The sequence below is a fragment of the Amphiura filiformis genome, chromosome 15, assembly GCF_039555335.1.
Source record: "Amphiura filiformis chromosome 15, Afil_fr2py, whole genome shotgun sequence".
NCBI classification, from domain to species: Eukaryota; Metazoa; Echinodermata; class Ophiuroidea; order Amphilepidida; family Amphiuridae; genus Amphiura; species Amphiura filiformis.
This window is the reverse complement of record NC_092642.1, coordinates 32,025,052-32,046,766: the sequence shown is the minus strand read 5'-3', so window position 1 is coordinate 32,046,766 and position 21,715 is coordinate 32,025,052. Positions and strand designations below refer to the sequence as shown.

The 21,715-nt window shown below is 37.4% G+C and overlaps 1 protein-coding gene across 1 annotated transcript; it reads right to left on the bottom strand.

Annotated features, from left to right (window-relative positions):
- Nucleotides 1-6,377: 6,377 nt before the first annotated feature.
- LOC140171519 (5-deoxyribose kinase-like) lies at nt 6,378-19,923 on the bottom strand. The gene is made up of 8 exons (XM_072194786.1): nt 19,693-19,923; nt 14,005-14,154; nt 12,484-12,619; nt 11,605-11,779; nt 10,442-10,679; nt 9,530-9,686; nt 8,233-8,317; nt 6,378-7,344 (listed from the first exon to the last, which is right to left on the bottom strand). The coding sequence occupies exons 1-8, from the start codon at nt 19,852-19,854 to the stop codon at nt 7,173-7,175; spliced, it is 1,275 nt and encodes a 424-aa protein (XP_072050887.1). The 5' UTR covers nt 19,855-19,923; the 3' UTR covers nt 6,378-7,172.
- Between the last annotated feature and the right edge of the window lie 1,792 nt (nt 19,924-21,715).

Here is a 21,715-nt window from a genome sequence, read left to right as displayed (position 1 = left end):
AAACCTTTAACAATATTTGTGCATGCAAAATATATAATATATATTCCTGTCAGATGGTTTCCCGGAATCGTACATTCATATAGGGAATTCCTGACAGGTTAAATTGGATACTTGATCCATACTAAAATGTCTACATACTTTAATTTGTGTGCATTTCTTATCCATACTTAAATAGATATATGTTTCAAATTAGAAAATCTCTGCCAAAGAAGTTAATGGATCATGCAAGAACTGAATGAGAAATAAACTTCCCAATCCCCCCCCCCCCCAGATTTTTAAACATATTCTATTGATTCTTTATTTATTTTCGTCAGTTAAGCCTGGGGGATATGGGAAGCTCTCTGGATGTTCTTTTGCCTGATATATAGGAGACCAAACGGTGACTGCGAGTGCAAATGGTCTATGGTGCAATCCCCTACCCATAGTGGTTTGTCAATATTACGCATACATCTGGATGAACTATATCTGTGGGTAATGACATGTGCGTTTGTTAACTCTGCTCTACAAATTGTGTGTGCCACTCGTTTATATTTCTGGTACATCTAAGCACTGCGCCATGTTTTTCTCATAAAACGAGAAATGCTATAAAAGTGTACAGAGAACTAGGATAACATGCCTATTCTATAAAATACAATAGGTCAACCTACTTCTTGAATCAACGTGATAACTAGGCGGCTGCGCAACCTCACGAAAAAACTTGAACACAATTTTTTTTGATTTTGAATTTTGTTGAACAAGAAAAATTTTGAGGGCATAGTACTTGGCCCCTGCCTAGGCTATCCCATGCCAACCTGGAGTTGATTCCTTCCTTAGTACAAACAAACCTAATCGACCAAATAATAATAATAATAATAATTTATTCTTATATAGCGCATTACATCAAAGACCACAAGGCGCCTTACAATTAAAACATGTGTACTTAAAAACAAAATACCCATTAAAATATAAATATACATCATTAAGAAATAAGAAACAATTGAAATAGGCACACGATGAACATTGCACAAAAAGGTATTGCACGGAAAAAATACATGCAAAATGAGTAAAGAAACAACTAAGTGAAATGTTCAAAGTGACGGCATAAGCACTAAAGCAAAATAAGTTTAACCAGACAACAATTGAATAAACAACAGCAAGATACTGCTAACAAATATCAAACAGAAGATGAAATTAGAATCATAAAACACGAATTTTTAAAAGCCAAGCTGTACACACATAGATAAACACGTGAGTAGAAAACAAAAATGAAAATGAAGTATACAGCGAAGCAATAAAACACATGATCAATTCAATGTAATCTCAAAATTGGCAAAACACAGTATCAAATTGAATATGAAAAATTCTAAACAAATAAGGATCCCACCTGCTAGACCGGTCTTCAATAAATATTTATTAAATAAATACAATAGGTCAATTCATGGTTCTGAACAAGAAGATCGTTTAAAACAATACAAAACAAAACCAAAACAAACATTCAAGCAGCAACTTGACACGTTCCTTGCTTATTAACTTATACCAATCTGACAATTGAATTCTTAAGTGTTCTTGGCATTAAATTTACATCTCCTTAATCCACTATATCATGTGCACATATTCAGTGTGCATTCCAACTGTTATGGATACTTTCATTAAACAAGAATTTTGAGTACCTGACAACTGAAAGTATAATTGATGATGCTGTACAAGTGTACATACCTGTCAAATGTTCAGAATGTCAGAAGATTGACTGCAGCAACTGCAGGACTTTGGGAACAGAGGTCTATTGGTCAGATGACATTCAAAACCAACTTGTGAATGCTCAACATGCATCATCTTGGATTGGACAGGCAGAGTTGAAACAACACTCTTAAAATCACAATACCAGGTCAGTCATATTATTACTTATGACCCACAAGACAACGACGACGTACAATAATTGTACGTGATTTGTGATTCTTACCAGATTGTACTCCATTTTATGTTTTTTTTAAAAAGCACTTGAAATGATTCTTCCATTGTACATAGCTTGTAAATAAAGCAACGTGCAACATTCGATATTAATTCAAAATGTGCAAATATAAGTCATTGATTGCTGCAATGTAGCTGTTATGTGGCTCCATGTAAATGGTCTATGGTCTAAACTGAAGTAAACCCTTGATGATGAGATCACCGTCAAATATTGTGGTCATAAACAAATCTCCAGTCTCACAACAAGCAACACGTCTTCCCTTCTGTTACCTGATATAATCTGCAATGAAGAAGACAGAAAAAGGGAAGCAAATTGTGCAAGCAAAGGCTTTTGCATATATACAAGCCTGATGATTAATAAAACTACCTTACTATATACTCAAAAGTTGAAAATTGAATTGATCTTGAACATGATTATTTTTCCATTTATTTTGTTTATTTATTTACCTCTTTATTTACTTTTCAACTTTTTAAATATGCCAGAAGGTCCAAGTGGAAAGGCAGTGCTCTGTTCCCACTATCTAGGCGAGCTTCACAAGGATGCTGCCAAGTAGATTAAAACCAAATCTAGTAAAAAACTATGCCGAGTTAATTTGGGCAAGTAAATATAAGGAATCGTACCATGATCCACCAAACTTATTTTACATCAGATGACTCTACAATTTCCTGATGATACATTTTCTATGAGTTCCTGAAATGCCACACACCGACACCGCCTGGCTAATAATTATTTGGTGTAGCAGAGACACTAAAATGAATACACGGGATCGATACACGTGAATTGCTATGCACGATTTTGATATCAGACGAAAATCTTCGGATACCGGGTTAGAAAATGATGAATATCTCCCGTAAATGAATTTTTCTCAAGAAACCAGATGTGGTCTCATACACTTGAAAAATACGTGTTGAACAGATATAGAATGCGCTTTGAAAATTGGCCATGCGCTTTGAACTCAAATCGGACCAAAACTCTAATTTTATATTGCGTTGGTCCTGTATGGACTACATCGTGTAGTACAGCTGCACTCACTACTAGGCAGTATAAAAGTCGATGACCATTGACTTCAATGGGGTATAAGCTTATTCACGCAAAACCAAGATCAGTTACCCCGCTATTGTGAGTAGCCTTAGTCATGTCCTTCGACTAATTATTCGTCTCAAAGAGCTTCAAAGGTCTGAACCAAATGGCCAATCGTGGCTGTGGTATATACGACCTCCAAAATTGTTAAATTATAATGCTGCCCTTCGATGTTAGTATTTTACGCCAAAAAGGAAATCTGTTCACCTATCCTAACCCTTAACGATTGCTTTAAACAATTGTCCAGGAATTTTCATGAAAATCCAACCAAAATTTGACTTCCAGTAATTTCAAGCTTTTTCAAAAGCCACTAACATTATTTAATCAGACTAAATGATTCACGAATATCCCACTTGTAATATCCAGGATATCATATACCGCGCATCACTAATGCACCGCAAGCGATGTTACTATATTGCATATCGCACAACACTTGTTTACGATCTTGGCAGATCAAAATGCTTACTATATAAATGTAAACAGATTATTTATATCAGCTTTCGTGTCACTTTTATCTTGCTAAGTCTGGATGTGACACCCCCTTTCCTTGTTCCTGTTCTTCAAATTAGTTTTTCACGTCTCTTTGCATATAGGCCAGTATGTTTATAGGCTTTTTAACGCTGGCTTGAACATTTTGTTTGAGCCTGGTCCCATCAGGACCGGAGCGTGTCTCCACACGGAGTGACTGGCTACCATATATGCCCTACCAGAAACTTTTTTTTTTTTTTTTTTTTTTTTTTTTTTTCATTAATATGCCCATAGGCTATATATTATTTTCAATTTATTTATTAATTTTTTCGTTTATTCATATGCCCCGAGGCTATAATTGTTATTTATTTATTTATTTATTTATTTATATGCCCATAGGCTATATATAATTTTGATTAATATATATATTTTTCCCATTTATTTATATGCCCATAGGCTATTTATTTATTTATTTATTTATTTTTTCATTTTATTTCATTTTATTTATTTATTTATTGCACGATTTTTAGATGTCGCTTGTATCAGCAAAAAACTTGGAGCACTATTCATATTTATTGATTGACTGATTTTTGGCTACCGCTTGTATCAGCAAAAGCTTGTGCTCTATTCACTGATGTAAATGGACGCAAAGATTTTATCTTATTTTATTATTATTTTTTTTTTACTACGGATGGGAATACAAACTGCTTGTAAATTTTCCCGACACAGTTACCGAAAAAACGCCAACGCCTCCCAAGCGCGGCCTGTGAATGACTCCTGTCCCACGATTGGACAAAGCAGAGGCATTTTATATGTTTTATGCAAAGCAGGAGTCACAGCACACCTCGCATGGCTCCGCATCTTAACCTTTTCAGGACTGAAACCCTGGGATTATTTTATAATCCCTACAATGCCCGGATATTGCAGCCACAACAATACAGTTTGTTTTCAACTAAAACCAGGCACGCCGTGCATCAGCATGATTATATAAAGGGTTTTGACCACCCACGGTTGTTGTTTCTGATCCATGTGTTTTTTACCAGTTTAGTGATTCGATCTTTCCCGTCCATGGATTCTAGAAAATCAAGCATGTCGAATTCTGCAACCTATACCACGCGCCTATTTCATCCTGCAGAAGTCCGATGTTTTACTTACAATTAAGTTGATACATTTTGTGAACGATGCAAATTATATGTGGAAACCCAAATTTAAACTAAATAATAAACATTTTAAATCATAACTGCTCTTTATTGGCACTCAAATTTCGTTTCGAACACAACTTGATATCGCATTCAACAATGTAAATATCTTTGTATACGTGGTACATGTTCGAATGACGTCATCTCATTAATGAATTACTGATGTAATTTCTCGTAATTTCGTAAATGGGTTTGATCATTTAATCTATGGGGTTGATAACGCGCCATAGAAATTGGCTATTTGCATAATCCCCAGGACTGATTGACGGTAAAGAATTTACTCAATCATCGAGACCGCCATTAAGTATTGCCAAACCCGCGATTTGGTAGCCCAATTGGGCGAATTTTGAAAAAAATATTATTTATTTATTTTCGCGACTTTTGACAATTTCCTGTCTCAAAACCAATGATTAAGGACAATTTTTTTTATTTTACAATATTTGGCTCCCGCGACTTCAGATAGTTTCCTGTTCCATAAACCAAATTAAAAGAATTTTTGGAGACTTCGATTATTTGGCCAGCAAATCAAGCAGAAATTTTTTGGCAACCTGGTTTTGCGTTCTGCTTTTTCGAATCTCACAGTTTGAAAAAAAAAAAAATTTAAACTCCTTTTTGTGAAGTGAAATTATTAAAATAAATCGCACTCAGGCGACCCAATGTTATTACTTCCAATGCCCATTTTTTACAAATGTGCTCTACCTTTAGGCTTTACTACTAAAACCCGGGATTGATTATAAAAGCAAATTTCTCACCAAATCAACTCGTCATCTTGATCTCAACTCGGGATCTCAACACCTCTGCCGGATGACGGCCGACGGACACCTTGCTTGGTCATTGAATTGCATTTGCTGGGTGACCCGTTCACGTAGAATTGTCACATACCGCATGTATACCAGCAACTTCGCCTCTATCACTCGGGTTAGTTTTTTCCAAATATTTATCATTTTATAACAAAATATTAAGAGAATCTCAGCCAATGTCACAATTTCCACTTATCATATTGATGACTTTTAATACTCCTTGCTGCAGCTGGTTGTTTCGTGCGTAAACTCAATTAAACATCGATTTTCCGTTCACGTAAAAAGACTTAGGAGTCGTAGAAAGGAGTCCAAACTGGAACTATCATACTACAGCCTATGATCGCACTTCAATAACTGATGAATTATCAGCCATCATGCACCTGGCGAGATGCTCGGTGATAGTGCAAATAGACATAAAATTCGATCCTTTTAAGTCCAGCTGGTGGTAGGCATACCTACTTTTCTCCCCAATGTTCCACTCAAAGTTCTTGAACTGAATTCCAAACCGCCGCACAGATTTTGTTGTATTTTTCCGACGAAATTCATCAATGAAAATCCACGTAATATTGTAATTACACTAACCAAATTAATATATAAAGCTACTGGGATTACTACTTATTATGAACGATGGTTAAATTGTAAAAATATGTTCACTAAAAAACTTCCGAAAGAAAATTTTTTAAACACAACCTAGTCTTGTTGAATCTGACAAAATAATGACGAAACAAGAAATGATCGGAATGCAAAACAACGCCTGTGTACCACGCGACTTAGCAACAGTACACAAATTCACACAATAGGCCCTACCAACGGGGGACCACAGCATTAATTCTGCAGGGGTTAAATTGGTTTTCAATTGATGGGATTGAAAACTTTATTATTATTATGACTATGCTGTCTACTGAGGATAGCAATTGTGGATGTGATAATGCTATCTACTGAAGACAGCAATTGTGATTATGACTACGCTATCTACTGAAGACAGCAATTGTGATTATGACTATGCTATCTACTGAAGACAGCAATTGTGATTATGTCTATGCTATCTACTGAAGATAGCAATTGTGATTATGATAATGCTATCTACTGAAGACAGCAATTGTGATTGTGATTTAGCGAGTTACTGCTAGACTATCCCACAATCTCGATTCCGTCTCTGGGTAATTGAGCAATACGTACAGCGTCAACGTCAGGTAAATAATGATTTTAGTACAAACTAGACGCCCTGTATCGAACCACGTGTATCTAGAATCTACTATCACACCACTACTCGCCTTTACAAAATAGAGTTGCATTTCCAATTCGCTCCTAATCAATGATTATTACCCTATTCTTAGTAACGACAAAACAGAATGAAAATCATATTTTTAAGCGATGTCGGTTTCTCCCTGTCTCTATCGAATTCCTGAGTGGCAATAGATTACATAATGCTTTGTTCCTTTGATGCCGATTTGATTTTCCGACAAGCTATTCATAAAAGTGGTACCATTATTTCGAACAAAGGGGTCCCGCCATTAAATTGGTCACTGATCCGACATCATATTAACGCTTTACATAGCAGGCGAGTATCAATAAGTGACCACAATACAGTCATGTGTAAGCGCACCACTTGAGAAAGTGGTACCATTGTTCTCACGTATCCCAAGTTTGTCACTATGCGAAAACCACGATTTTGTTTTATTCTGTTGGTAATCCGTGATCATAATTCCGTCCCAACAAATAGGTGATGAATTCATCTTCAGTTGTAAGAGTCTGGTAGGATTTTAACAGAGAAACACCGGTGAAATAACTGGCTAGTTCAGCGTTTGGTTTGCCCGCTATATCGCCGACGTAGCCAAATCCAATGATACTGCATGGGGAACAAAGTTCATAATGATTATTGTACATCACAAGTTAACAGAAAACCTTAATATTGAAAATGATATGACGCCAATTTGTGCAAGAATTTCGAGGACGAATTAAACAAAGTTTTCCATCCGGTTTATCCATGATTATCCATCAATTCACCCAAAATAATGAAATCAAGAGTAGCGTTTGAGTCTACCTCAGTTTTATCAGAATTATATACTGAGCACTAATTAAAATTTTGTTTGAGGTATCGCCCACTCCTCATAATTGCAATGACATGTGCCGGATACTTAAGCTGTGATTCTTCTCACATTATCACTCGATCACTATAATATAGACCGTATAAAGTTATTTTTTGGTTCTCTTGGATTTATGTCATCCTATATTCTTCTTCTTCCTTCCTTTTTTTTTTTTTTTTTTGCGTTTTTGCGTTTTTGTTTCATAATTTTAAAACAAATTCAGACTTTGGAATCCTTGGGAAACTTTATACAACTTACATAAGTTTTTAAAAAACGAGTATCACCTCCAAGTCTTTTTGTGGTACTCTATAGGGGGTATAGTCCAAAGATCGAATCTCTGATTTGAAAAAAGAAAAATTGCCTCTTTTTCCACGAGCACTATTGGCAAAGGCCGAAAACTATATGTAATACTAACAGTGTAGTAGGATCATCTACAGCAATTTTTAAAAAAAAATACTAAACGAACTTTCGCTCTCAAGGTTTACGGAATTGCTGTAGATAACCTTACAAATGCTTATTTTACACTGGAGAAGAAGGGAAAATACCTCCTCTCACATCAATTCATGAAAATCCTCCGGACGAGAACAACAAAAAAATCAATTTTATGTGGCCTTAATAGTATAGATCAAATGGCTGGAGGTCGGGCTTACCGTCTTATAAGCTGCAATCCGGTAAAACCAGCAATTTCAGAAACTTGGTTTTCGTCAAGTCGAAATTCTTTCAAATAAACATTCACTGTTGGAATAAAAAGATTGTTATTAAATATTACACTCACTGGACTGGCAATGAATGGCAGCAGAGATGGCAGTCGTCATCTTCGCCCCTGAAGAAGAGCTACATCCCAGATACGTCGAAATCGAAATCCAGCCCTGGCTCGGATTTGCCACGCCATGCATGGGTGAAACTCAACCGTCTGCGAACAGGGGTGGGTCGCTTCAGGGCCAGTATGCATAGATGGGCCTCACCCAAAGCCCACTTTGTGAATGCAGAAAGAAAGAGCAGACGGCAGACCACATATCAAGCTTGTCACCTTCATCGCCCCCCCCCCCTCCCCCCCAAATGGAGCCAATGGACTCTCTGATGTTGATGTTTCCACACGAGACTGGCTGCTCAACAGCAAACTGTTGAATTTCATGTACACTGCATGCCAATTAGCTCATATTCAAAACACATTCAAAACGCTGTGAATTTTTATAGGCACAAGCTTCGGACGTTCTTCTTTCCATACATAGGCTACCTAAGTTCTGATGTCGCAATACGTCACCGATTATTCTTTAAATAATGTTTCTTTTTGTTTTTGTTTTGTTTTTGTTTTGTTTTGTTTTTTGCTTCCATTGCACTTTACCAGAGCTCAAAGACTACTAAATGAGGGTGCTGTTCATGGGGTAAGTTCGAGTTACCGCTCATAATTTTTGAGTGACAAAATCATGTAATCAAAACATGACCAGATAAATTTTGGGACAAGCAAGTTTCGTGAAAATGACGGGCACTTGTCAAATTCTAGCTAAGAATATGAGGCTTGGGGTCTATTTCGTGGCAAAAGGTGATATTAATATGGCCTTTAAGTGATAATTGCGAAAAAATGGACTTCCTGAGGGACTTTTTTTATATCAAAAACAAAGTACATTTTTGGTGAGGATTTTGTTTCAAAACGGGCTCTTTGAGGGAAAATATGAACAATAAATGGGGGAGCAACGGAAAAAATACAAGGGTCTTCAGGGTGGCACATAATGCAAAAAACTCAAAATTGAGTAGGGGTGGGAGGCGAATGTCAATCTCCTTCCAGTAGGATCACCAGGGGAGTAGCCAACCTTTTAGTGTGAGAGGGCAAAGCCAAATTTTCGTTTTCATTTGTCAATTGTCTGTCTCATTGGAGGGGGAGTCAAATGAGGATCAGCGAGCTTTGCAAAGGTTTATTATCTATTACATTTTACAGTAAAAACTTACGACTTTCTTGAATTGCTTGGTAAATTATTGTATGGTAGTGTTGCCTGTCATCTTTTGGATATAATCTATGGCCATGGTATGAAAACAATAGGTGTGCCAGGTAGGTTCCCATATCCACTGCTGATGCTCCTACGTGAGCAAATTCTGCATCGATTATCTGTAATCAAAAGCAATTTTTAAAAAGAAATACATTTTATTTCACGTTTGCCACATTCATTACCAAGAGGGACACCAAACACTACGTGGATATCAGCAATTCAAAAAGAGCTGAAAGAAATCAAAGAAGATAAAGAAAGCGACTGAACTTTCGAGAGAGAGAGAGAGCTACTTGGAGAAACTTTATTGATGGCGCTATGTCAAACTGCTGACGAGAAGCGTTTGATGGTGATGACGTTTATTACACTCAAACTGTCTAGACTAGGACTTCCCAACTTTTTTTCATGGGCTTTTCGCCCCGATAATTGATACCCCGCATTATAAACACTGCAAAAACAAGTGTTAATAGATTAACACTATTTGAGTAAAAAATTTTAAACATGTAAAACCGTTAATGTATTAACATTTATATTAAAATATTAACAATTGTGTGTTAAAATATAATCACAAATGTTAATATTTGAACACATTAACGGTTTAACATGTTTAAAAGTGTTACTCAAATATTAACACTACTTGCTTTTGGAGAGTTTGTTACGAAACGTGTTAAAGCGTTTAAAATGAACATCCTCATTTATTCATAAGTGTTAATGTGTTAATAAAAGTATGAAAGTGTAATATTTTAACACACAATTGTTAATATTTTAACACATGTTAATATTTTAACACATTAACCGTTTAACGTGTTTAAAAGGTGTTACTCAAATAGTGTTAATCTATTAACACCGTGTTTTTTGCAGTGTATGGTTTTATTACCTTCACATCTTCTTCATGCACCATGACATGTCCAGTATATAAATCACCGTGAATTAAACAATCTTGTTTCTCAAGAAGTATAATTTCTAATTTTTTCACAGCTTTTATGATATCGTTATCCTTATAAATCATAGGCAAGTAAGGTTGTATTTCCGGTATTGTTTTATTGCTGGGGTCTGTGCTACAGAATGGTTTCACAATTGTAAATTGCCTCATGAGTTCAACCTGTGTAGGATTTCTGTAAAGTAATAGATAAAGAAAAAACATTTTAAGATTACAATAATTTTCCTTATATCGTCGGCCGTATCACATAGTGACGTATTTGACATATTTAATATTGAGAAAATCAGTACATTAGTTTGTCATGTTCTACGCTGTATATATGTATTCACCAAAAACCATGCCTCAAGTTTGCTTAATTAGTAAGATGTTAATTAATTTTATTGTATATTAATTTGTCGTATAATTTGCAAAACCTTGAAATGTCTGTATCACATAACGACGTATAATTTGCCGATCATATATACTGCGCAAGCTGTCGTATCTGCAATTTTACACATTTGCCGCTTCACATATTGACGTATTTGCGCAACTGTTTCACATAGTGACGCATTTGTCACTTGATAGGCGAAATTATCTTTTTCACATAGTGATAATAGAATTAGGCCTACAATGAAAATATGGTATCTTTGCATTACTTTTAACCAGGTTTTAATCAAAATAATGTTTTTAATCAAGAGTATGCAGCAAATGAAAATCGCTAAATTTTCAAGTTCGCTTTTCTCGAAATGCGTGTTTTGCAAATAAGTCAGTATGTGATACGGCCGACGATATATTGCTATGATTTTGACAGACTGCCGAATAGCGATTCGCCTCTTTGTAAAATTCAGCGTGATACCTAAGCTAAAGAGGGCGACATACAGGGTTAATTAACGATGCAGTACTATGTCATTAAATATAAGACCACACTTATAATTATTAGCGCCATTAGAATGAGCAATGGTCAATTCTCGTTAAATTGCAAATATTGTGCAAAAATACTATTTTCGCCTGTTTTGTCATACGGTTTTTTGCTAAAGAGCGCTTACAAATTGATATGATGCGATCTTGTTGTTTAATTTGTTCAAAAAACGATCACATGTGAAGGAATGATTAACACTTACGCAAATGTCTTTCTAAGTTGTTTAAAATCATCTTCACCCAAATATGATTGTGATGTTTTCCTATGCAAATTAGCTAGGTATCTCGCAATTTTGCAGAGAATACTAGGCACCGAGATATCTCCACTAGGTAGGGCTCGTCGTAAAGGCACGTGATGACGAAGATCTTCTATGACGACTGTAGTAAATCAACAATCAATCAATAAGTTAATCAATCAATCAATATTAAATCAATCAATCAACGAAATATATATAAATAAATAAATAAATAAAAACAACAATAGTAGGAAATTGAGCCAACTGCGGTATTTTTGTGAGTTAATTCAGGATTTCCAAAGAACACAAAAATCAGTGTCAGTTTTTTCTGTGGGTTAATTCAGGAACATGAACGTCAAGTCAACCTCAACATTTTTGTGAGTTGTTCCGGGAACAGGAAAGTCAACATCAGTATTTGCGTGATTTCAATCTCGGAACAGGAAAGTCAATCTCAGTATTTGTGTGAGTTAGCCCGGGAGCAGGAAAGTCAACATTACTATTATAGCGTGGCCTATTTGCGTGATTTAATCTGGGAACAGAAAAGTCAACCTCAGTATTTGTGTGAATTAATCCGAGAACAGGAAAGTCAACCTCAGTATATTTATGTGAATCCGGGAAAGTCAACCTCAGACATAGACCCTCTCAGGGTCTATGCCTCAGTATAATATTGCGAGTTATTCCAGGATTAGGAAAGTCAACATCAATTTTATTGTGTTAGTCCAGACCAGAACCCGCCCGCAAGACGTTACGTTGTTTCTTTATTAGTCTGACATTTTGAGAAATATCCAAGGACGATAAACTATTTTGGGCTATTTTGCACATAATTACGTTCTTTATATTACTCACGTGTTTTTGAAGGTTCGTCGTAGAGATATGGTTTTGGGACGGATTCTGGTAATATTTGATAGAATCTGGAGAGCACAAGATATTCATGCTTGCCCCTCAATATGTCATATTGTTGGTTGCGGAAAATCTTAGACATCTTGAATAAAAAAATGACAATGATATTAATTAGTGAAGTGAGAGAGAAAATATATAAAAACTAGGCCTATCGCCTACAACAATCAAAAGTTACACGACCGTAGATATATTTGACGCTGATGAACACTGTATAACAAAATTAATTATGTGCTGTATTTGTCCGGGGGGGCACTTCAATTTGAAATGGATATAGGTGTAGGGCTGGCACTTTCGCACTAAGGGGCATTCGGTGAGAGCAACATGTAAAAAATATGGGGTCATTGGGTGAGAGCATGATTTTTGGCATTCGGTGAGAGCAAAATGTAAAAAATATGGGGTCATTGGGTGAGAACATGACCTTTTTTAAATGGAATCTTTGGGTGAGAACCAAAACAGCGCCACAAAAACCTCGAAAATCAAATTTCTAGTTCTAAATGGCTTCAAATTTCTTTATTTTTTCAAAATAAGTAACAAAATCAGTGATAAATGAAAGTTGCTGTTCAAATTGAACTTGTAAGGGTCTTTGGGTGACAGATCAAATGGAAAAATAGGGGGTCTTTGGGTGACAGAGCGCGGAGCGAGCATGTGTTCGTAAAAAAAATATGGGGTCTTTGGGTGACAGCGATGCTGAAAAGGGGGGTCTTAACAGCCCTACATACGCGTCACCTCCAAAGTTGGAGTGCCCCCCGGGGTATTTGTATGGAACTGTTCCGCAACAATGGGCTATTCCGGTTGAAATTCATAGGGCTATTCTATGTGAAATCCATGCACCCCCTATGAAATACATGACCTTAATCTTCCACACAGGGAGTGGGAATTTCAAATGGGGTTACCTGAAAATGGGTGACTCCGTTTTGTAATGAAAAAGAGTCTTGAAAATAGCGTTTCTTATGGTTTATGATATATATAGTTCACATCACATTTGTGATCACATTAGTGATGAGAACTCAATTTTAGTCATGTAATACTCCTGCGTGCCACCTTAAGGGTAGACTAGGTATTGGTGGTCAAAGCAGCCAAAACAAATCGATTTTCATTATCTAAAATAACACTTTGATGTTTTGCAAAAGTTCATTCTACAAATCATATACTTTGAAAACTTGCTTGATTTATTGTTGTTAATGAGTTATGTACGTTTTACAAATGTGTTGTATCAGCCCTCTTTACAACATAACCCAAGAACCACATGACCTACAAAAGTATACCTGTGATATTTGAATTCTTCTACACACTATGAAATGATCAATGCATTTTTTGCCAAAGCCTACTACTATTCGCAAGATACTGTGAACTAACAAATCGCAACAGTTTAAAATAGTTGCTAACCTTACTGGGTTTTTTTCAACTACAACTTAGGTAGATTCCATACATAAAATCTGATTTCTGTCAAATGTAACATTACTTTACCTTGTTCGAAGAAGGAGCTTGTTTGACGATGACACTGGTTGCAACATCATTGTTGCTGCTGTTGCTTTTGTCAGTGATTTCTCGTATTCTGTACACGTGGTTCATATAACTGGCATCAATAACTTCGATGGAGAATTCACCACTGAGAAACTTGGAAAAAAAGAACGATATAAAATATCAATATCGTGCAACCTTTTGAGTTGGAATCTCGGACATCAATTTTTTTTATCCTCCCTAAAAAAAGGTAGATTTTTTATCCCCATTTTTGCGGTCTAAACATTTTTGATTCTCGCCCCTTCATGTCCTAAAAAAGAAACCAAAAATATATGTTATTAACTCATTAAAACTAAAAATTACAGTTTGGAGTTATTATTCAGTGATAGTCATCATCATCAGTCGGCTGCGGAGCAGGCGACTACAAGCTTTCTCCAACTAATGCGATCTTGGGCAAGCGAAACAATTTTGTTTGGCTGCAGCATCCCTTCAGTATCTCCCAGGAGGTGCTGGGCATACTGTAAGTACAGTGGCCGTCCCGGTTTCCTCTTCCCATGTGGTGGAATATAAAGTGCATATTCTTTCACAGGCTCGCCATCTTCAAGACGCAGTATATGGCCGAGGAATTTGAGTTGATGAATCTTGACTCTGGCAACCAGTGGAGTGGTGTTGGTCAGGTTGTAGATGGTTTCATTTGGAATCCGATCCACACGCTTGATGTTTAACATTACTCTGTAGCAAGATGTTGCAAATGCATTGATCTTGTTTTCCATGTCCTTGGCTCGCACCCGTACAGAAAGACAGTAACACACGTTGTCTGAAACAGCTTGATTTTTGTTTCGATTGGCAAGGACGGGCTTCTCCAAAGGCGTTCCAGTTTCCAGATAGCTGCCCAGGCTGGTGCTTTTCTTCTTTTTAGGTCTCCAACACTAGAGCCCATCTTGGAACCCAAATACTTGAAGTCTGTGACATGGTTGATGGTACTACCATAGACTTCAAGTGCTGGTTGGGCGTTACAGTTTGCAGTCATATATTCTGTCTTAGGTGCGCTGATGACAAGGCCTAGATCTGCTGCTGCAGTTGCAGTCCTAGTAAGCTGTGACTGGGCCCGGTCTATGGAAGAATATCTATCTATGGGCAATATCATCAGCAAAATCCAGGTCATTCAGCATCTTGGCAGGATACCTGCTTGACTGACGTGGGTAGGTAACAATTCCAGCGTCAATTCCAGAAGTTGATTTCATCAGAAGGTAGTACCAGGATTATGAACAGGAATGGTGCCAACACATCACCCTGAAGCACTCCAGTTGTTACTTGGAAAGGCTCTGAGATACTGCCATCTACCATAACGGCACTATTTGAGTCTTTGTAGAGCACCTGGATGGCATTGACCACAACCTTTGGTATTCCATAATGCCGCAGCACTGAAAACATGACGGACCTGTTGATGGAGTCGAAGGCTTTTTTGAAGTCCACAAAACTGACTGTTAAGGGAAGTTGGTACTCCTTGAAGCCTTCCATGATCCTCCTCAAAATGTGTATTTGCTGAGCACAGCTGCGACCCGATCTAAAGCCAGCCTGGTTGCTTCTCAGTAAAGGATCAATGTGGGGTCGGATCCTGTTCAGAAGGATCTTGTTGTACACTTTTGCGGCAATGGACATAAGCGAAATACCACGGTAGTTTGTCATGAGAGAGAGGTCACCTTCTTTGGTAGCGGAATGATTACATTCGTGACCCATTGACGTGGCGGTGTCAGCGTTGAGAATACTTCCATACAGAATTCAAGAATCATATCAATCATGCTATCCCCTCCTCCCTGAAGTGCTTCTGCAGTTATAGCACAGTCCAATCCTGCTGCCTTGTTGGTCTTCATGGCTGCTATTGCTTTGACTACTTCTTCACGAGTTGGGGCTCAGTGATAATAGGAAGATCTTCAACAGCTGGTGCAGGAAGTTCTGAAGCTGCTGTGCCACTGTCGTTGTTAAGGAGTGAGCTAAAATATTCCTTCCATTCCTCAAGCAGTTCATGGTCACTGGTTGGAGCTGATCCATCTCTCTTTTTTACTTTCACCCCTTTCCTTGAGTTCTTCCCGAAAAGCGAGTGTATAATTTTCCAGGTGGTGGTATAATTCCCCATCTCGTCGGCCAGCTTCAGGTCTTCCATCTGCTTATTGAGGGTAGCAAGCTCATCAGATTTATACGAGTTGTTAAGGCTGGTGTTCAAGTTCCTCCATCTTTCTCTAGATTGACGAGACTTTGAAATGGAGTACCGCTTTTTGGCCTCATGCCTTTCAAGTTTAAGTCTGATGGTTGCATCTGATACCCAACTTGGTAGTCCGCATGGCTCTTGTTTTCCAATAACTTTCTCAGCAACTTCACGGACCGCTGTTTCGAAGGTCTCGTATCTACAGAGATGGGTGTGGTGTCATCCATGCTCAAGACCTGGAATCTGTTTGATAGCTCCAGCTGAAATTCCTCCTTTGTATCAGGATCTTGCAACTTCTTCCAGTTGAATTTTGGTCTCTTGCAAGGTTTACTGAGTTGTATGCTCGACAGTTACGGAGAGAATTCACCCACTTGCTGTTTATTAGTATGTGATCTAACTGTGCATGGGTTGATCCAGCTGGATGGGTCCAAGTCCAGAGACGGTTCCTGGGTTGCGGGAATCTCATCTGGGCCGGGCTGAGATTGTACTCCTGGCAGGTGTTGACCAGACGCTCACCATTGTCATTTGTTGAATCATGGTAGCAATGTGGACCAAAAATGACCCAAGGATGGGAAAGATGACTGTCTGTTCCTATTCTGGCATTAAAATCGCCGAGGATGAGATGGATGTTGTGCCTTTTCATACCATCCAGGTGGTGGTCAGATAGAGATGAATAGAATTCCTCCTTGTCAGAAGATGTTGCGCACTCCGTGGGTACATATACAACAGTGATACTGAGCTGAGGGTTGCCATGGAATGTTACAAATAGTATCCTCTCGGAAACAGCTTCAACACTCTTAAGACATCTGTGAATGTGCTTGGACATGACCAGACCAACTCCTCCGTGCCTTTGCTTGGTAGCAGAACTGAATAATAAAACCAGTTCCTATCATCTGACCAAAGTTCATCGGTTGGGCTTGGTATAATGAGACGATGTTCTTGAATTCCGGCAATGTCAATACCTGCATCAGCACAGCCCATGAATAGCTGATGCACTTTCCCTTGTTGATTTACAGTACGAACATTATAAGTAGATATTACAAGAGGTTTGAAGGTAGACATGCGACAATCAGGGCCAACAGTTCGTGATGGTGTGCCGAGTTCCCGCTGGTCCGTCATGAAGTCAACAGTAGACTGCCGCTCATCTACCCTCGGTATTTTCGAAGATTTGCTTGTAGTTTTCGTAATCATGAATTTTGCTGGGAATTATTTTGATCCAGTCCCAGCAGCTTTACGGGTGATCAGCCCTGTTTCAGCTTATTTCTGGACACACAGCAGCCGAGATCTACCAATATGTAGTAGTTCGCCCCTGATCTGGAACATGTTGGCCAGTGTTGGAAGGTTGACCAATGATGACATGTTCAACACCAGCCTAATGACCGTTGAGAAGTAAATCTTCCTCTTCCGCTCTTTGGCCCGTGATGAAGATTTAGAGCCATTGGGATAGGCTACTCCAATCTGAAGAGAATCACTACCGTCCTTGACCCCTTAGAATACTCAAGAAAATGAAGATGGAATTATGATGTTCATGGCAAGGGACCTTGGAACTAAACTAGCCCTACCAGAAAAACAGCACCCGATCTTACCGCACTGTTCTCCAGCAGTTTAAGGACAAAGTCCGGCCGGAACATAACTCACAAGTGCTCTTGAAAGACCTGGTATTAAACCTAACCTAACAAAGGCCATGAACACCATAAATAAGTAACTAGAAGGAGAAAGAACGGAGCAATATCTCATCATAATTTTGTCGCTGGCTGTACTGTCTACATCGTTACAGTAGCAAAAACAAATGGCCAAGACATTTGAACATACTGGCCGTTGAACCTGATGGTTTCCTCCGCCCTAAAGCTGGCATGTTCAGCAACTGAGCTAGGGAGGCAGAGGGCACTCATTCCCTCACTCTGGTAAAATACCAGCCCGTACCTGGGAGCACCCAATGGGAAATCCAACACCAGAAACAGCATTTTAAATACTGATTCTTTGCAACGGGGTTGCAGGTGTTGGCAAAGGTAATTTTCAGCTCCCCGACACTGCAGCAGTGTCTCCCTTTACCCAAGGGATAGTAGCCTATTAGTGATAGTATTACACCCAAATTGTAATTGTAAAGTGTGTAAATTTTGTTGATTTGAAGCTTGAAAGTAGGCCTACACATTTGAATACTTAATAATAATATTCATGCGCGCGGGGCAAGCAAAAATACTTTCACCCCTACCTTCAGTAGGAGCTTTTGGGGAGAAAACCATTTTCATAATAGATTTATACGAAACATAGGCTTAGGAACCTGGGGGCTGAGGGGCTCAACCCCTCAATAACTTTGGTGCGGGGGCTGGAATATATACCTTTCAGCCCCCCCCCCCATAATCCTAGGTGAAGTTAAAAAATTGTGATAAAATAGAGGGAAAATGGGTGTTGTGACCTATAGTTTGCAAATTTACTGACTCGAGGGGTGAAACCCCCTCGGGCACCCCAGGGTGGCAATGTTTTGGGGTTTTTTTTCAGCCCCCCCCCCCCATGTTGAAAATCTTCCTATGCCAATATGAACTGTTCAACTGTGCAGCTAGGCATATAATATATCATGCAAAAGTATGCCGTAGGCTAACCTTAGCACATTATCAGTTAGGCCTACCTATCAGTTTGTAATTAAATAGGCCTATGTGATAAGGTTTAATATTACGTGATCTATAGGCCTAACCCCGGGTCTATAAGGCCGTGTAAAATTTATATTTTGGTTCTCGTCCCTCCCTCCTCAATTTCTGGGATTTGTCAGATTTTTTTTTTTTTTTTTAGATTTTTCAATTTTTTTAGACTTTGGAATGATTTATGAAATCTTCATACATATAAATAAGTTTATTAGAGAACAAGCATCACTTCCAAGTCTTTTTGTGGTACTCTAGGGGTTTATCCTCAGAATCTCACATTTGAAAAAAAAAGGGCCTCATCGTTTCCTCGAGCACTGTTGGAGAAGACCGAAAACTACTGACAATGCTAATTTTACATTGAAAAAACAAAAAAACACCTCCCTCCCTCATCAATTCATGAAAATCCTCTGGACGAGAACCAAAACATTAATTTTATATGGCCTAACACAGCCTCATGCATTCTATTCTATTGATGCATTCACAAATTCATGGTTCACGCATTGCAACATTTGAAAGCTATCAAACATTAGGTCTAGGTCCCGGGTCTAGGTCTAGCCATATTAGGCCCCTACTATAAAACATATTCATTTATAATGAAGCAAACAGAACAATAACGCACATGCACAATTAGTATTAAAATAATACAATGTAGGCCTATAGGGCCTAGTATTGTCTTTGAGACCATTCTTTAGACGGTGCATGCATTTCTGTTGCACATCCGCGGGGCACATGCCGCGTATTAAGCAAAAATGAATAGAAGCATTGTCATTGTTTACTATCAGTGTGAGCCCAGCTTCATCAATATCAAGTTCAAGTGTTATACTTCCTACTCTATTAAAAGCGACTAACCTTCAGTTCTGGTATAGCACTAAATGAAACCAGCAGTGGTTTCAAATGATGACAGATGACAGATTCGGCATGTTCTATTCCCAGTTCTGTTTTCTTATTTGTGGACGCCATCAATGAACCTACGTTCAAAATAATGTTCGACGAATTTAGGCCTAGCAGCATTCAAATGAATCAAACAGAACGCAATCGCGCAAATTATTGGAGCTACGTATAACAGAATAAAGCAATATACCACTGTACACGATACCCACTGATCAAACAAATCCAATACATACAGCCTTTATGGTCGTCACTGAAAATACTACATGGTAAACATGGTAAATCCCGGAAATAATAGTAGTTTTCTTTGAGAGTCCAAGGTCAGGTCGCGTCGGAAAAAGGTCGGGTATTGTCTGGTACAATACGAAATTTGGCATAGCGCCACAGCATCAGTATCCTCTAGACCAAATAAAAGATTTTCACGAAATGAAGAGGGCGGATGGTGTATTTTTTTTTTTTTTTTTTTTTTTTTTTTTTTAATGCAAACATTTTAAAGGTACTTTTTATTTGAAGGTTCTGAAAAGCAGAATACAAACAAAATTAAAAGATTCCAAAGCGATGAAAAAATTCTCACTTTTTTTCCTCACAAAATCATCAGAAACATAACAAATAAAAATTTCTAAAGTGATAAAAACATTCTCACTTTTTCCTCACAAAATAATAAGAAACATAAGAAATCAAAAAGTGAGGAAAAAAGTGAGTTTTTTTTCATCACAAAATAATAAGAAACATAGCAAATGACAAAATTCCAAAGTGATGAAAAAATTCTCACTATTTCCTCACAAAATAATAAGAAACATAACAAAGGAAAAAAATGAGGAAAAATGAGATTTTTTTTATCATTAAGACAATTTTTGTTTTTTTATGCTTTTCATTATTTTATTTAATAAAAAAACATAAGAAATTACAAAATAATAAGAAACATAACAAATGAAAAAATTCCAAAGTGATAAAAAATACTCACTTTTTGCCTCACAAAAAATAAGAAACATACCCGGTACCTTAGTGTTTACAATATACACAATTATTTGGGAATCCGATATTAATGAAGTAAAATTTCAGCACATTTAACATCTACATTACATATCTTACGTCAGACAGGTTGTAATTTTTGACTCGATCTTGCTCGGATGTCAGTAGATTGTTTCAGATCAAATTTTTGTTGTAAATCTGCGTGGCCAATACTGATATAAAATTGGATCGAAAAGCATCCAATTTTATCATTATTATGTTTTGGATCCAATATTATCACAACTTGGATCCATCAAAACATAATAATGGCCATACTTGTGTTCCTCAATATAATTTGCATAGACGGCAGTATTGCCAAGGCCTATTTTTCCCTATGGGTCCGTTTTGCCCCGGTTGTCCGTTTACTTCGAGGACTATTAAATATCAAAAATATATTAAATTTTAATAATTTGTCATAAAATTAATATTATATCGCGAATTTCGAAAAATCTAAATTATTTGATATATCAGAAGGGTATTCCTCGTATTCAGAATGCAATTCGATATGTCTGGTGTACTCTCAGCTCTGACAACAAGCCATAATAACATTTGCTGCCTGGAAGAGAACGCCCTCAAAAAAAATTTAAATTCTGGTTCTTACACGATTGGGTGGTTATTGTAATGAATATACGGTACTCCCAATACAGTACTAATTTTTTGGGATTAAAAAATATTATATCAGGTTCTGTCGAATGAAACATAGCTAATCCTAATCATTCATTTTGCACTAACTGGAGAAAAAATATAAAGTTCACTTCTTTACTAATTTCTTGAAAAAAGAGCCAAAAAACATGTATTTTCAGCCCATTTTCTGACAATCAAGTCTCGAAAATCAAAGACTTGGAACAAAATCTTGAGTAGGTCTATATGCCATGTCATAATTTTACTCTGATTTTCACTTCTTTGTGTTACTTTAGTTAAATGATTGGTTATATTTAATTTTGAATGAAACATGTCCAAAAAATTATAATGC

Coding starts and splice junctions, on each gene's coding strand:
- LOC140171519 (XM_072194786.1), bottom strand. CDS start 19,854: ATGCTGCTAGGCCTAAATTCGTCGAACATTATTTTGAACGTAGGTTCA. Junction 9,687..10,441: donor TGCATGAAGAAGATGTGAAG/GTAATAAAACCA, acceptor TTTTGATTACAG/ATAATCGATGCAGAATTTGC. Junction 8,318..9,529: donor CCAAGCAATTCAAGAAAGTC/GTAAGTTTTTAC, acceptor TTATTCCAACAG/TGAATGTTTATTTGAAAGAA.